Source organism: Lolium perenne, chromosome 2 (genome assembly GCF_019359855.2).
Source record: "Lolium perenne isolate Kyuss_39 chromosome 2, Kyuss_2.0, whole genome shotgun sequence".
NCBI lineage: Eukaryota > Viridiplantae > Streptophyta > Magnoliopsida > Poales > Poaceae > Lolium > Lolium perenne.
In genome coordinates, this window is record NC_067245.2 from 279,329,539 (window position 1) to 279,346,968 (window position 17,430).

At 44.3% G+C, this 17,430-nt stretch overlaps 1 protein-coding gene and 1 long non-coding RNA gene across 7 annotated transcripts; one reads left to right on the plus strand and one right to left on the minus strand.

Moving 5' to 3' along the window:
* The first annotated feature begins 3,496 nt into the window (after positions 1 to 3,496).
* Positions 3,497 to 6,877, plus strand: LOC127336508 (uncharacterized). 5 transcript variants are annotated; one of them, XR_011752668.1, is made up of 5 exons: positions 3,498 to 3,712; positions 4,733 to 4,894; positions 5,110 to 5,873; positions 5,973 to 6,439; positions 6,533 to 6,877. It is a non-coding gene; the product is annotated as an uncharacterized lncRNA (long non-coding RNA). The 5 variants fall into 5 exon arrangements; XR_011752669.1 differs by having other exon boundaries at positions 3,499 to 3,712; positions 5,110 to 6,114; positions 6,372 to 6,439; XR_007873352.2 differs by having other exon boundaries at positions 3,505 to 3,712; positions 5,110 to 5,766; positions 6,372 to 6,439.
* Positions 6,878 to 7,190: 313 nt separating this feature from the next.
* LOC127336507 (uncharacterized protein At4g15970) lies at positions 7,191 to 12,434 on the minus strand. Of its 2 annotated transcripts, none has more exons than XM_051363321.2 (4): positions 12,080 to 12,434; positions 9,902 to 10,267; positions 9,269 to 9,750; positions 7,191 to 7,608 (listed from the first exon to the last, which is right to left on the minus strand). In XM_051363321.2, the coding sequence occupies exons 1-4, from the start codon at positions 12,317 to 12,319 to the stop codon at positions 7,491 to 7,493; spliced, it is 1,206 nt and encodes a 401-aa protein (XP_051219281.1). In that variant the 5' UTR covers positions 12,320 to 12,434; the 3' UTR covers positions 7,191 to 7,490. The 2 variants fall into 2 exon arrangements, with proteins under 2 accessions (XP_051219281.1, XP_051219282.1); XM_051363322.2 differs by lacking the exon at positions 7,191 to 7,608 and adding an exon at positions 8,636 to 9,106 and having other exon boundaries at positions 12,080 to 12,431.
* Positions 12,435 to 17,430: the final 4,996 nt, after the last annotated feature.

The following is a 17,430-nucleotide window of genomic DNA, read 5'->3' on the forward strand; positions in this document are numbered from 1 at the left end:
GGAATTCTAAGATGCTGGGCGTTGATTTCGTCCAATTCCGAGAATATTTCCTTACTAGGATTTCTGAAACCAAAAACAGCAGAAAACAGCAACTGGCCCTTCGGCATCTCGTCAATAGGTTAGTTCCGGAAAACGCATAAATATGACATAAAGTATGCATAAAACATGTAGATATCATCAATAATGTGGCATGGAACATAAGAAATTATCGATACGTCGGAGACGTATCAGCTACTCCCATCGGGAGCGCTTCGCGCACCCGACAGAAAGCAACTTCGACTCAACGCCAAGCACAAGATTCAACAGATGATCAAGACATTCGGCGAAGACAACTTTAGTCCCTGCCCGAAGCTTCACTTCGGCCAGACACTCGGGGGCTACTGACGTGGGCATAACCCGACGGGTACTCGACATTGCCATACCCGGTGCAAACTATGAAGCTGGACCAACACGAGGACTCAACAAGCTGGACCTGCACGCGCCTCAACTTGGACTACAAGGAAAGAAGACTCCAATATGAATCCTACTAGGACTCTTGTAAACCCTAGCTTGGCTGATATATAAAGCCAGGCAGGGGCACCCCTTAGACACACAATCAGAAACATAAATCATAGAGGCAACACGCCTAGAAACCGCAACCTGCGGGTTAGAACTAGACTAGATCCAATAACTCCGCCTATGGTGGCCCCCTGTACACCTATATTCATGTACTGGATTGCTAGCAGGACGTAGCGATCCTCCACCGCGGGGACGTGAACCTGGGTACGTCGTGTACCGCCTCGCTCCCGGAACTTCCGTCGTCGCCTTTCTCTAAAACCCAAGCCCCTCATGGTGGGCATTGCCGAGGAACCGCCTCGTCAGGCACGCTATCGAGTCAGCGACCTGGGTTCGCTCGGTCTCGATGCGTCAGGTGTTGCCCGCTGCCTGGAGTCGTATCTCTCGTGAGGTCCACGACTGTTTGGCATCGAGTAACCGTCGATCTTAAGTGTGTCGGCGGCACGCCGTGCCGAGCTGGCGTTGGAGATTCAGGTAGCTGACGGAGGTTGCCTAGGTTTTTTTTTGGGCCGCTCTAATAATTTTCTTTTATGTAAAATTGGTGGGAGGGCAAAACGGTCCAAAAAAGTGTTGGACGACGGAAACAATCCTCCCTTTATTATTAGGTATAGGTATAGATAGGACAAAACCCGTGCGTTGCTACGGCGCCACACTAAAAAAATAAACAACCCATTAATTTTTAAAGATTCATATGCCTATCGAATCAAAATAGCACGGGGTCATTATTGCCTTGTCACAAAAATCACAAAACATTCTGATGGACGAACCCGCGCCACCACCATAATAGTTAACTCGCACTCTGCACAACTATTGTTTGTCCGCCGCTCCAACAACCTCTGGATCGCCATGGTGTCACCTCGTGGTTGCTCCAGGTGAGGGAGCAAGGGAGCCTCTCTTCCCACGACGGTCTCTCTGAGGAAGATGATGAATGTGATTTCTTCCGCTTGGAAGGCTAATTCATGGTAGATAGTTAATGCGATTATTATAGTATTATATTATTATATTTCTGTAAAGAAATCCCTGAGCTAAATTTTGGCTAATACGGATGCTTTCTTTCTCATCCCCTCATGAGCACATATTTCATACCTCCATTTTTTTTTCTTTGATGCATATGCTTATATGAATATATTAGTTACACACTTGCAAGTTGAAATAACATCATCTTTTTTATATCGTAATAATTTAATCTTCCCTTATTATCTACAATCATTTGAGTACAAATTTGAGTCAAGATATATATTAGTAGTACCTCTGTTTCATAAAACAAGGCGTATATTTTTTTAGTCAAAAGTCCACGCTTCATGAATACACAATAAAAATATCTTGTATGCTGAATTTCTTGATATGAATTTGGTCTAGTATATGTTCATGTTTCCGTGTATAAAATTAATCAAACTTTAAAGATGTTGACTTTTGACTAAAAGTATACACTTGTAGTAGATTATGACCAGAAAAAAATCCCCAGTTTTTTGTTCTCAGTGTTGTTCTCAAGCTGGGCAGCGCTTGGTGATAATTTAATTAACTACTACGTCGATCGGCTCAAGTCCTAACAACACCTCATTGCTGCTCCTTTGGTCAATTTGCATACGCCTGCTTGATCCATTTACATTTAGGCAGAGTCAGATCCACGTGAAAAAGGAGAAACTGTAGTGGCAAATCCGTGGTGAAGTGGGCGCTAGCTATGCCCAAACTACCGTTGCAGGTGAGGTGGCGCTGGAGCTGGGAATCCAGTGCGACAAGTCCTTCATCGGTGACGAGCTGGAGATAATGCATTTTTTCCTGATTGCCTAGAGCATCAGCTTAATCAAGAATAAAAGAGCAGCACGAGAGCGCTTGTCAGGCAGCAAAGAACCAGGGCGGCGAACCTCCATGGGCAGCGGCATAAGCAGACTAAAAAAATGCACGGAATTCCTCCAAATATCCTTGTGGCACTTGCTATGCCTCCAATCTCTGTTTTCTCCCTCCATTTCTTCTGCGTCTCCCGAGGACCGGATCCATCAGCCCCTACGTCCAATGGAAGATCTTGGCCTAGAGAGGGGCGTGCAGATGATGCGTTGCAGCATGAGGCGCCTGAAGCAGCGGGGACATCAGATCCGTATCTTGGGCGTCGAGAAGTCGGCAGTTCCACACTGCAACCCAGCCTCGGCCGCCATGGGAATCCAGTGCGACAAGTCCTTCATCGGTGACGAGCTGGAGATAATGCATTTTTTCCTGATTGCCTAGAGCATCAGCTTAATCAAGAATAAAAGAGCAGCACGAGAGCGCTTGTCAGGCAGCAAAGAACCAGGGCGGCGAACCTCCATGGGCAGCGGCATAAGCAGACTAAAAAAATGCACGGAATTCCTCCAAATATCCTTGTGGCACTTGCTATGCCTCCAATCTCTGTTTTCTCCCTCCATTTCTTCTGCGTCTCCCGAGGACCGGATCCATCAGCCCCTACGTCCCTAGAGAGGGGCGTGCAGATGATGCGTTGCAGCATGAGGCGCCTGAAGCAGCGGGGACATCAGATCCGTATCTTGGGCGTCGAGAAGTCGGCAGTTCCACACTGCAACCCAGCCTCGGCCGCCATGGACGGCGCTGCCACCTGCGGTGGAGCACCGGTAAAAGATGAAGACGCGGAGGCAAGGATGTGGGGCGGTGATTCGGGCGATGTTGGGGATGTGAGGGAAGCAAGGGTAGCCGACGTCGCCGAAAGACAGCTGCGCGCGGAGGCGACGGCCGAGGCGCGGTCAGGCGGCGAGCGTTTTCGGTGCGAGAGGGAAGAAAGAAAAACCTCACGAACCGGTATGGTGGCAGTTTCCTGTATTATGCGATTTGGTGGGAGGGCAAAGCGGTCTAAAAAAAAGCGTTGACGAAAATTTTGGCAGAAACCTTAGCTCCTTTATTATTAGGTAGGTATAGATATAGATATAGATAATTCGGATACGTTGGGGATACACTCGGGATACGATCTGGATACGAAAATATCCCATCCCTCACCGAACGCTTCCCATTCCCTCGACGTATATAAGGCGACCAGCCCTTTCTCTCATCTTTTCACCTCCTGATCTCCGATCTGGGCGCAGTGCGCCGCCACGAGATCGCCGGCGAACGGCCACCTATACTACTGCGCCACCGCACCGGAGAGAGATCAGCCCCCTCCGTCGTCGAACTGCAGGTCAGTTTCCCCTCATCCCGTCTCAACTTTCTGCCTTCCTGGTTCCTTTTTTGGTTGTTGAACAGAAGTATATATGCTGTATTGAATCTTGCTTAGGTTCATGCCTTCCCGTCTCAGCGAGTATAGACTAGACTATAGATCGAACAGAAGTATAGGCTGTATTGAATATTGCTTAGATTAGAGATGGCTGACTCGAATGGCTGATAAAACACCTGTATTGAATCTCTCTTAGATTAGAGATGGCTGATAAAACACATGTATTGAATCTTGCTTAGGTTAGAGATGGCTGACTCGAATGCGGGCAGCAGTGCTGGAGGAGAAAATCCAGTCTAAATATTGAATGTTGTTCGTGTGATTCCTCCGAATGATGATCCGAAGTGGCTGTTCGTGTGATTCGGCCCTTGCTAGATGATCTTCAAGCCGAATGAAGCTGCCTAGATGATCCTGAAGCTTCAGAGAATAAAGCTGCAGAATAATTCGTACTCTTTTATTAGCTAGTTATGCAACGTTATCGGATGGACTATTGAACTGTTGGGAATTTTTTATTTTTTTAATTATATATACAACGTATCCCCGTATCTGTGTTTTTGGAAAATCGCCGTATCGCCGTATCGCGGTATCCGTATCCGTATCATCGTATCCGTGCAACATAGGTAGCGGGCACGATGAGGGAGGGCCGTCCGTCCAGCGAGAGGAGTTACTCGCCCCGACCGTCAAACGGTGTCGGGGGGAGCCGGCGAGGGCGGAGAGGCTTGGTTCCCCACGAGCTGTTCGGCCAGTTCGCAAGTCTGGACGCCTTCGCCGCTGCGAAGCTCTCACGCCAACAAACAGCGTTTCCCGAGGAGACAATCGTCACGCTTGCAGTTGGGATGGCAGCGTCTCATCGACGCGAGCAGGTGGCGAGCGCCGGTGGGAGCGAGTCCTCTCTCTCTCTCTCTCTCTCTCTCTCTCTCTCTCTCTCTCTCTCTCTCTCTCTCTCTCTCCGTGAGTCTCACGGTGGCGATGCTGCCGCATCAGAAGACCGCGGCGGTGGGGACGGTGCCTCACAGAAGATCGCGGCGGTGGACCACAAGACCTTCCCCATCGAGCAGCTTCGATCCGGCCATGATGAGCGGTGGCGCGTGACCATTTTTAGGCAGCACACTTAGCGGTGGCCACGGGGCAATTTTTGCGTACAGCAAGGTATGAACCTTCTTCCCCAATTACAGTTATTCTTACTTCTGAATGACTAATGAATTGTAGATTTATTCTGCAAAAGAATCCAATTAGTATATGGTGAAAATCATTTGAGTTTTCTAACATATGTTTCATCTATGCAAAATTGGCCGGTTAATTTACTTGGTCCTCTTTATTTCCATGGAGTAAATGATTTTTTAATTTTTTATGCTCTATTCCAGGTCTCCACTCATGAGAATTGAGGTCGTCAAGCCATGGAATGATGGTGTCTCCAAGGCCACATGCTCAGGTTCAACACAGTGCTGTCTGCCATCTTCATGGCTCGGTCACGGAGGCTCTGTCAGCAAGCATGTTCTGTGAGGAATATTCACATCGCCGATGTGGTAGTATCGTAGAAAAGTTCAGTTTTTTCTTGCTTCCTTTGCAACCAACTGTTTCTGCTACACATTTTATGTTTACAGTGGCTTATTGGCAAGAAAAGATACACATTTTGCTCCCGGACATAGGTTAATTGATATCAACGTGAAGGATAGGTAGGTCATGTCTAGACTATCTATTTACATCAGCAACACTTGAGTGTCATATTCACAAATATGGCTTGCCTTTTTCATTCTCCATTACTCAAGGCTTCAAATTGCTTTGTAATTGTCGTAGATCATTTTCCCTTGCAAAAATAATCTTGGCAGATTGTTCCATTTGTTTTCCCAACATATATCATTTGCTGCAGTAATTGCTCATAGACATTTTGTCATGCTCTTGACATGTTCAAACGCTAACCAAATTTATGGACTTTATTCTATGCACTTTTGACCAAAACTGGAGGATGGATAGTGTAGCTGGAGGATGAAAGCATGTACATGGAGTGAAAACTCAAGCAGGTATTTTGCTTCAATATCGCCATGTCGAGTTCGTCATCAGCCGAGCTTTCTTGGATGCCACTAGGTTCAAACAAACCACTGTTTTCGTTATTGTTTGAGTTTAAAAGGTGCTGGTCATTATCTCCAAGATAGTTTGTCTGTAAATAAATCATTGACAAACAATCTCATGTACTGATGCTCTTACTATTTACACTGGACATGGACAGACAATCTCCTGGTCAGATTGCCTCTTCTATTTCTTTGTCCTGACAAGTTTAAGTTGGAAATTTGGGTGTTATTATAAGAAACGGAATCTAGCAGGATCACTGAGGTGTGGCTTGGTGAAGTGAAAGAAAATCCCTATCCTTGGTTAGTCATACATAAGAGATTTATGTTTGAGATCCTAGGTTGTACTGTTAGTGTGATTTAAGATTTAGTTTCTCCAAACTTTTATGCCAATGTGGGAATCCATTTATGTTTCAGATCCTACGTTGCACTGTTAGCACGATTTAAGATTTATTTTCTCCAAATTTTTGTGCCAATCTGGAAACCTTTTTGCGAGCTGACTGGTACAAAATGATGCCAATTGCGTGTGATTAATGTTGTTCAGGTCTAATATTTCACAGGTTGTTTCCGGTGTTCCAAAAGATTCTCTTACATTCTTGATGTTTAAAGCCTTTTCTATATCAGACAGGTAAGACTATTCTCTGTTAATTAAGAAACTATAGCATGTACGAGATGAGAGGATATATTTTCTCACTATATATTCTGTCCCAACATATGATAGGATTTATTTCTCACTGGACCTAACTAGAAGATGCAGTCCTCAATGAAAACCGTGGTCCAGCTCGCCTTGGGGATTATCCATTGGAGCCAGCTGTGCAGAATCCTCGATATTTTGATGGAAATGCCATTCTTTGTGATGCAGCCTGGGAGAACCAATAGATCCATCGACGCAACAAGCTGGAATTGTGTCAGCATTCAGGGCGATAACAATCATCACTTCCGGCAGCTTTCATGTATCGCCGATATCTCCACTGGCATCTTCACCGTCCTAGGATGAGGCTTTTCTGCTTATTCATGCAACCATCTTGGAATACTCTTTTTTATATACAGGAACTTCATTTCCACACAGATTGCTCAGTACTTTCTTCTGGGCAGCGACGACAAACATCTTCTCAGCTCCAGGCCATTGGCAGAACATGACTTTGCTTGCCCAGATTCAAGCCAGCCCTTCCTTCAACCAAATGTGAAGACTCATTATCTAGCTTAAGTTTTTGCTCTTTGAATTTAGTCTAGACCAATAGCATTTCGTTGCTTATGTTCAGGTATTGTACAATGTCATTGCGGAGACGTGCTCTCTGTTGTCAGCGTGTTGCCTTTCAGGATTCTCTTTGTTAAGTGAATCTAAGTGAATAAAACATTTGTGTTAAAACATAAAGAACTTTCAACGTGAGAGCTTTTCTAAAGTTCACTTTAGATGGATATAATCATAATAAGAGAATTTGGATCGTATGTTTGTTATGACAAGTGAGCTACATAGAAGCCATTGCCATGTTCACAGGAACTTTTTCACACAAGCTGCTGAGAAGGTTTCACATGATTCAGTTGATGCAACGACTCTGCAAATTGGAGCAACATATTATTGAATTCTTGATGTGCAACATAAGCAATGGTCAATCCATTTGTATCGTGTCAATCGAGTGTGTGTACAGAACTTCATAACACTCCTTGTTGTGTTGTGCTCAGCTGATTTTCTTCTTCTGGGGATTGTTCAGCTCATTAGAATGAACACGATGATGGCAATAATAAAACTGATATTCTTTAAGTGCAACTTGACCTCTTCTATGCCGATAGTTGCTTCTGAAAGGTAAAAAGAGAGAGACGAGCATAGAGCATTACTCCATAAGTGGCGCCTGAAAATAGCAATATTATAGCATCCAGAGTTTTGATCTTTAACATTAGACAGAAAGAACTAGCACCGCGCGGTAATCTATCATGCTGAGTGTTATGTTATACCCGAACTTTTCGGTACATTTGCCCTTGAGAAAGTACTCCTCTGCAGTTGTTTTCCTCACTGGACTTGACACTTACTTTGCAGCTGTGCATGTGTCTTCAGAAACTACTAAAAACCAGAGCCTTCCTACTTCGATCAGCACAAACCTTACTTAACTTGCTATTAATTTACTTCAGGGAATGGATAGATGAGGAGTCGCAGCAATGGACATTTGCATACGGTTTAGTTAGATGTCCAGTCTCTCTGGCGGTGTAACTGAAAGCAGTAGGCTTAAAATTATCAGATCTGTGCTTTAGATTTTCTGACCATGAGAACAATAGTGTATTCACTTTTAAATGTTTTTACAGTTTGCTTATGTCCTGTTTTCTAACACATCTCCACGTAACCGTTGTAATTTTACATGAAAGTATTATTTATTCCTCACTCCCGGCTAACTCGAGGGCGCGGCGTGCCGCCGCGCCTGTCCATGCTAGTAATGTGAATCTCCGAATGTAGTTACTAGCTCCCTTACTTTTTGGTGTTGAGAAACATGTTCGGATGCAATTTTCATTGAAAAATAAGCATAATGAATTAACTGGCCAGTGGAATTTTATGAAATGAGGCTCTCGGAAAGCAAGACTTAAGGAAGGTAGGCAATTTCATACCAAGAAGAGCATTTAAGAACAGCTCATAAGCAATTCCAAGTGGCAGAGATGACTCGAGGGACCTCGTCAGATAAGCATATCCTATGGTAAATGTGGTACCTGGTCCAGTCAACTTGGAAGTAGAAACTGACCACTAGTGGATGTCAATTAAAAAGTAACTCAGATATTTCTCTTTCTAACCACACAATTACGAGTACCTCTATTATGATTCACAAAAGGAGGCTGAAAATGGGCAGAATCGATATGAGTCCATAGACTTCTTTTAATAATTCTGATTTCGAAAAAGAAATGATAATTTCTACTTCTACCCTATCTATTAGTTCATACATACATCTTTCCAGTCTAACATAACTGGTGACGACACACAGAAGCATAAACGTGATCTGTCTAGCCTCATTGCAGCAGGCGTGCTCATTATATTTTTTAAACAAACGTGCTTGAAGTCCCATTGCATCTATACAGAGGTCAGTACATATCCGATTTAACGCGACATCAAATTCTACTTAGCACGCTAAATCTGAAGAAGTCATTTACACTAAACTGAACTTGGTTAAAGAGGGAGGGGAACACTAACGAAGTTAGTAGATTGACCCAGTTATTTTTTTGCGGAAAATGTGGAGAACACCTTAAGCATGACCCACTCTTCTATTTTCCTTTTGTAGTCCATAAGCATATGTCTTATTGGTTTTGTGAAGATAGGCTGTGAAACAAAAAATTAAAATGATTAGATGCAATGCAACACTACCAAGAAAATGCTGACTAGAAAGCTGTAGACATAGGTCCGAACTAAACTTCATCAAATCAAATTTCTTACTAAAACAGCCTTGAACTCAATGTCACTGTTGGACAATGGACATAATACCTGCAATTTTGAGGCACCCTCCAGGAGGATGGTGTCAGTCTTTTCAAGCTTGGAGGCAATGACAAATAGCTCCTCCAATCTTCCATCATGATCCTTAGATCATGAATCTTGCTCCGCAAACCGATGCAACAGTTAGCATGCATAGTGCAGACCTTGTTTAAATCTCTGCTTGGTTCACAAAATCCACCAAAGTATGCAGTACTTAGAAACTTGATTTCCAGCCCAATGTCTGCAACATAGGGATCATGCTTTATAGCATTGAATACATCCTGATCATGGTAGCCAGGATATCTCAATCGTGATGAGTACCAGAAACTGTAAAACTCTATGGTACGTTCATTCGATTTCACATAATTGAAGCCTCCATTAGCAATGTTTCTCAGGTCTGTTGCGTTCCCAACATAGTGATCGCAAGCAATCTGAAGGTCACCATTAGGATAGAAGTGAGGAAATGGATTGCGAAACCACATTATGTCTGCATCCTGAAATATATCAAATATGAAAGTTAGAGAGAAAAACTGACAGGCCACCTTCATTTAGCTTTCTAATGTACATATGCAAGCAAGTTACACAAAAATATCAGTACAACACTAAATTCCATCATGCTAACTGTTAATGTGTGCCAGAACTTACCGAGAATATGAAGCTGTAACCTTTTTCAAGAACCAGCCGCAAGAAATCTAGCCTTTTCCACATCATGTCCAGATACCCAGAAGTCAGAAACCTCTTCTCTCCAGAAAAATCCACACCCTCAGTTCCAAGAAAGTAGCAATAGTGGTGGATCTTGACACATTGTTTGTATGCATCAGAATCAAATGTTATAATGACTAGATGGTTCAAGAGTGAACTTGTTCTGACACCACAGCGAAAACTATCAATGAATAGGTCTATCACTGAGCCAGGAGAAGCCCATGCAGCATTAAGTGTAGTCAATATAACAGTATTGTCTCCCATTGAAGCCTTCCTCAAAACTCGATCAAGTTTGAGATCCTCACTGTCCTAGAAAGGATGACATATTAATTGAAGACCAATGAGAAACTTAAAGAATCTAACTGATTAAGCATAAATTCAAATGCAAAACCCAGAAGATTAAGGAACACATGATTGCTACATCTAATGATAAAAACCAGGGCCAGCCCCCAATAGCTAGGGGCCCCGCCCAGCTATGTTACGTATGTAGGTACAGCTAGGCCCTTCGCTTAGAACTTCTTTTTCACCCAATCAGAATTAGCGTAGTGTTATTGCTAGGACTAGGAGCTGAGGCCTTTGGGCCTGCGCCTATAAGCACGCATCACGGCATCAGCCAAGCTCTCTAACTATTGCTGTAAACATTCTGAATAATCAATACAGCTTAGCAGGTTGACTAAAAAAAAATCAGCCAAGCTGAGCCAACACTATCGCTAAATGAAAAAAAAAGGACCAAACAGAGTGACTCTCTCATCGCCTTGAATTCTTCTCTTGCCTCTTCGGTCTCCTTTCTTGTACCTCGATCAGTGCCGACTCATGGGGCGCCGCTCTCCCGACGAGATTTCTAGCTATTTTGGTAGAACTAATGGAGGAGATCCTTATTTGTTGATTTCCAGGAGTCCCTCCACGATTTGCAACGGTCGGTACAATTCCCTCCTAATAAACCCCTAGGTTAGTCTATTCTTTTTCATCCGATTCAATTCGTTCTCCTTTCTCACTCATCAATTCCCATAGACTTGAGAGAGACAAGAGGTTGAAGAAAGGGGAAAACACAAGTTAAATAGGGGATTGGCGGCAGCCGCGAGCAGCAGGGCAGGGGCAGGCGCGGCCGCGGTGGTCAACCGCAAAGGCACTTGGCCCCATTTTTGTGTATATAGGGCCCTTTTTTTCCTTGCATCAGGCCCCTGAAATGCCAGGGCTGGCCCTGCTAAAAACTAGACATGCAGTTACTTCTCTCAAGGTTTTCCCAGTCCTACTGTGTGATAGCCTCATGTTATTCGCTCATGTGGTAGGCATTTCAGGTGAACAATTAGCATCCCTTTGTACATTGTAATCAGCTAGCAGACATGGCAAGCAAACTTAAGTGATAATTTTTTTTTTACCGGGAACTTAAGTGAGAATGTGCAAGATGCACTACTAAAGCTGTTTCCCAACTTCCTGGAATGTCCAAACTAGAGTGGCAACGGAAATAATCAGAAGGAAAAGAACATCACTGTCCAAGAGAAAGCATTAATCAAGTTCTTTAGGAAAGTACCAAAACGCTATCTGCAAGTTCATGGAATTTTTTTTTTTTTTTTTTAGAGAAACAGGGCAACGCCAAGTTCATGGAATCCCGAGGATAAACACCAATCCGTCTTTCACTGAAAGTGGCTCAGTTATTCACATTAAGAAAATACACTGCAGTGTACCAGCTAATCAGCTATCACGGCTCCAGTTAACGTAACCAAGGGGGTGCTACACACAGGTACATTCAGTGATACATTAAGAAAATAGTCTTCAATAAAATAAAATAAAACTACACCCATGAAGCTCCCAACTGGACATAATTGCTTCATGCCAAGGAAAATATCCAGAAACATGCATGATACAACCACGCACTGTAAGAACTCCAAGAATTCCACAGCAGATTGCGTTATGGCCTGAAACCTCTCAATTAGACTGCATCACTACACAGGATAGCAAAATCCACCCAACCAATACCTCGCATCAATTTAACAATCCCATAGTAAAATGGCAAAGCATATGTTGTACCGAAACTATGCGTCATTCGTTCATAATTTAACAGTGTGACTACAGTAGGAACCAATGAGCAACAGTAATCGAAGAGGGAGGAGGCGGACTGACCAGATCTTCGCCTTGGGCGCCCTCCTCCTCTTGTGTGGCGACCGAGGGCAGCGCGTCCCAACCCCAGGGGTGCTCCAGCGAGTGCCGCGAGAGGGCGGCACGGTGCAGCACGGCCAAGGGCAGCGCGACAAGGGTGGCGAGGAAAAACGCCGCACCGGCTCTCAGGAGCGCGTGTTTCGGTAGCCGGCAAGAGTGCGCGGCGGAGGATCTGCTCAGGGTGTGGCGTGGAGGCCTCGCCATAACGGCGGTCGGCGGAGACGGTGGCGGTAGCGGTTGCCGCAGTGAAGAGTGGTGGAGCAGTTGGGCGGCGGACAAGCCGGAATAAGGAAGGCGTTTTTTTTTTCTTTCAACGGAAAATCCAAGAGTAAAATACATGGTTAGTCACTGAACTTGAATCGCTTGCTCGATTTAGTCACTGTACTCCAAAATACGTAATTTACGGTCACCGAATACGCGCAAGGGTTCATCTACGGTCACTCGTCGTGGTAGAGCCTCGTATTAGCCCCGTACCATCTGCAGGGACTAGTTTTTAATAGAAAGAAAAGGATGAAACGCAAAGTCGAGGAAACAAAGAAGATATAAAAAAAAGGCTTGTGTGGCTGAGCACCACCGTCTCCGCCAGCCTCCCTCCTCTGCCATCACCGCCACCGGCCTCGGGCGGCTCCGCTCTCTGCCCCGCTGCCCCACGACCCCAGCCATGTGCCCTGCTGCTGCGCCCGGAACCGCCTCGTTTGCCTGCGCGGTCGTGCACGGCCTCTCCTCTCTCCGCATGGCCCTGACCCACAACCGCCGCGGTGCAACGACTGCTGCTCGAAGCCCTCCTCCTCCAGCCGCTCACGATCTGCGAATGGGTGGTGGTGGATTTTGGCAGCGTCAGATGCCACGGCGAGCTCCGACGCGATTGATGCGTCGACACCATCCTTCAACACTTCATCCTTGAGGAAGCGGACGTGAGCCGCCTCGGACGCGCAATGTCGTCGTCGCCTTCAGCGGCGGCAGGGAGTCCTCCTGGAGAGCCCGGCGGGAGAGGGGTTGGGACTTTTTGCGTGGGGCCGTGCCGTAGGGGACGACCACGTCAAAGCTCCGGCGCAGCAGCAGGGAGCTGCAGCCGACGGACGTCTCCGGTGCTTCATCCACTAGCTGGGTGTCGCGTCCGGGCCATCGCAAGGCAGGGGTGGGGCGCCGCCGGCCGGGAAGATGCAGGGGAGGGGAGGGCTGCACCGTAGGGTAGAGGGCTCCTCCTCTTTCGTCGGGCGGGCAGATGAGCTCGGGATCCTCGCTTATAGTCGAGGTCGAGAACGGGCTTCGCGCTCCATTCTCGCCGCCATCGGCGACGTCGTACACGGCGGAGGCGACACGCCCGCACCGCACATGGATGGGGTGGAGAAGAGGGGGTGAGCGCCGCGCCTGACAACGGGCAGGAGGGGTCGGCACCGCAACTAGGGAGGGGTAGAGGAGGTGCTAGGCGTCGCGCCGGCGTGCATCCGTGGAGAGAGAGAGAGGAGGAAGAAGGTGGGTGGCTAGTATGATCAACACATTCTACTTTACCAGGATGTTTTTTTCTTCCGAATTTAATGAGTACCTTTCTGTTGAGGGGAAACTATATTTGAGGTTTCGTTTGCAAAGTGAAACACAGTGGAGACCTGACATGTGGGATCCACAGCACGCCATGTCAGCAAATACAGTGCTATACCGCTGCCAGTGACCATCGACGGAACCCTCGCGCGTATTCGATGATCGTAAATTACATATTTCAGAGTACAGTGACTAAAGCGAGTAAGCTATTCAAGTTCAATGACTAACCATGTATTTTACTCGAAAATCCAATTCAGCTAAAATATATTTTAAAATGTAAATTTTTTGAGTTAATGTACATCTACACATCTATGTTCCGACAGAAGTTTTTGGCAAATAATAACATTTTTACATTTATCTGTATAAAAGACAAATTTTAATGCTCCAGTATGAGCCACGGAATATTATTTTGTCTTTCTATACATGCGACGTAAAATATTCTTATTCTCGAAATGTGTGTACCCGTGGAATGGCTGGTTGTAATGCAAAATTTATTTTGGAGTTTTTTGATATTTTTTACATTTTACTTTGTATGTGTGATTCATAATAGGTACATAGGCACCTATGAGCCAAAACACCACCTTCCGTAATAAGCCGCAAAATTGGTTGTACACGGACGGTCTTTGAAAACAGACGATAGTGATTTTATTTTGCGATATTTAGCACATGTTAAGAAAATAGCAGCATACAGTATGAGGAATTTGAGTGGAAACCGGCTCCTCTAGCATCAAGAAAAGAAGTGAGAGGAGAAGTAGAGGAAAGGTTTTTGGCCCGTAGTCCACACGGGACCGTTTTTCTCAACAAAAAAATGGGTGGCGTGCGAGACTTGCTAGTTCCATTTTTAGGAAGAGGTTGAGGTCATTCGCTGAAGAAAAAAATCAAAGACTTGCTTCTCCTTTTAATGATAGAGCAGCATGTTTCATTTGGGTGCTGGAGAAAAGAGTTTGTGTTTATCCTGCCTTTTTTTTTTTGCTTTGCGGTACTAGTTTTCAGGGCCTTATGCTTGGCTTGTGTTGCTATTTTCTCGTGTTTTCATTTTTGTGAAATGATATAGTATGATGTTTATTGTTAAAGCGGAGAACACCTAAAACAAAACAAAAAGAGGGAGAGACTGGTATAAATACTAATACTATACATATACCCAACTAGATGAATTACCAAGACGAAGGAATAAAAACTCCATTAGCCGTTCAATGGAAAATAAAATCATACGAATTGCACTCTTTATTAATCCACTTAAACTTCGAGTACCATAAAATGATCAATCCAATCGAGAATTTTCAGTATTGATATAGTGAATATCAATAACATTTCTGCTAAACAACCAGAAGATATGGGGGAACCACCCGGACAAAAGAGTGCATTTGATATGGTATTGACACTTCAGAAACAAAATAGTTTGAATTTACTTTTTGATGGTTGAGCGTGCACATCTACACGTCAGTAAAATGGTACAAGAGTGAGGAGTTTTGGCTCCCGGGGTCCATGTTAAGGATCGTAGACAGAAAACAAAACAAAATCGATCTACGCACCAAGATTATATTAGATCTATGATGATGCAAGTAAATAGATGGATGTACGAAGTACTGTTACGAGCCTACTTCATAATTCACGGAACAACATCAGACTACAAGTATTTGTGTAGCCAATTTAGGGATACAAGTAGCAGCAACGAGTGGGGATCAGCGGGGAAGAGCTGAAGGTAGGAGAAAATAGAAACACAGGGGAGAGAAGAGAGCCGTCGTTTCTTTTCGTGATTCAACTTGATGACTTCAACATTGTATCTTCATGTGTATTTGTAGCGTGACACTTCTAGAGGTTTCGGCATGGGCCAGGCTCGGCGCTGCTAGACCATGAGACCATCCCAAGTAGAGGTACACGGACGACAGTCATAACAAGTTCTCGCCAGGTGAATGCGGAAGAGTTCGGTGAGAACTCCAAATGTGTCGACTCTGCACCTAGGTGTATCCCTCCCAGGGCGAGGACTTAATCTCCTCCTTACTTTGAGGATCGAAAGGTCGATGCTTCCACCGGTATCTATGTGTACGGAAGTTTAATACACAAGCGTTCACCGTCCAGGGCGTTGCTCTCACAGCGAGACTAATATAGCCTTTCAACATATGTGGAGAACGCCGACACATGGAGAGAGAGAGAGCCTTCAACCTAGAGGAGAATAATGTACACTCCAAGAGGTGGAGGGGGTAGGCTTTTTATAGGGGGTCATCTTGGGAGAGGGGCAGCCCTAGGGCGCTCCCGGCCGATAGGTGCCTCCCCCTCCCCAAATTTTGCCCGTATAAAATTCGGAACTCTTCCGACTTTTTTCCAACACAATTTGGATGACCCTAACTTTTCCGGTGTCAATCTTTCAATCAACAAATAACTCTCACAATAAAACAAACTACTTTAGGTGTGTGGTCCAGCAGGTTCGGTAATACGCAGTCATGACAATGAAGACATTTCAAATCAATAAATAACAGCGGAGCCTGGGCGTCCATGATGGCTCCTAAGCATGCACGAAGTATATTCGAGCGAACCTTGTATTATAAAAAATAATAATCATGTTACCTCACGATACTAATGATAACCCGAGGCAAGACTTCGATATCAATGTGACTCAACACTCGGTCACTATACCTGCTACCCTCTTTCTGATTTCATTCTCCTTTCTCATTAAGTATTTTGATGTCTCTGTCACCAATATCACAATGTGTCTAGCCAGAGGAGTAACTTCCCAATCTGAACTATCCAAGTTCCGGGACCTAATTTCGATCCACGGTTCTAGTACCCGGTTACGAGCAAGTTCGGATGACAACCAAGGTGTACGTTCCAGTACGAGGTCACTTGATATTCTCATGGTATGAGGATTTTTATATAAGATAACAACATGATGATGATAATAATAATAATGAATGATGAAACTATCACGTAGCACATTATATATAATTGTATCGATTCACTGCCCTCGTTCTTCTAACGATGTATTCTCATTGTTGTGGACATCCTTGTTTACCTTAAATATGTCTATGACTAGAAAAATTGATCATCAATCAACACATGAGCTAGTCCTAGAGACGGGACTAGGAACAACTTGGTGTTTATTATTTCCACGCACTTTTGAGGTTTCCTTTCAATAGCATGTTATCTATCTTTATGCTACTAACCCCATAGAAAAGAGTGCGAGAAGTTCTTTAGTGAAGTTTATCCATGTTTCACCATCAGTGGTTTAAAGGTGATTTGAAACTACCTTAGAAGTGGATATCCTTCGTACATTTAGTCCTTTTGTTGCTTTAGTTACGTCTTTACATGTGAGAAGTTTCTTTCTTCCCTAGACATGAGACTAAATTGAGTAAGGTGTGGTAGATTTTTACCGAAAGAGTACTCTAGATTATAAATTAGTTTAAGGTGTTAGATATTTATGCAGATATGCAATATTCTATTTTTCTTGATTGTGTTGGCTAACACCTAGTTATGTCTTGTTTCTTTTGGGGAGTGTTTAGAAAAGACTACACAAACATCTACATTTTGTGTAAATGATGTTCATAGAGCAAAACTCTACATCCAATGCATATAGTTTTATTAGCGAGAATTTTTTGCTTGCCTCGCAAATCATGGGCCTTGATATAGTACTGGGAGATGCCATAAGATCTATTTCAGGATCTTAGATGAAGACATTAACCTCAAATAAAATCCAACATATAGGATTATGTAAGATTATTTCATATTATATGTCCAAACTGCTCAACCATGGTCTGCAATGCTACTTTTTTAAGTGACTT

Excerpts from the sequence above, each read along its gene's own strand:
- LOC127336507 (XM_051363321.2), bottom strand. The coding sequence starts at position 12,319 with ATGGCGAGGCCTCCACGCCACACCCTGAGCAGATCCTCCGCCGCGCAC. Across the intron at positions 10,268-12,079 it reads GCGCCCAAGGCGAAGATCTG|GACAGTGAGGATCTCAAACT; the intron begins GTCAGTCCGCCT and ends CATCCTTTCTAG. Across the intron at positions 9,751-9,901 it reads GTTACAGCTTCATATTCTCG|GATGCAGACATAATGTGGTT; the intron begins GTAAGTTCTGGC and ends GATATATTTCAG.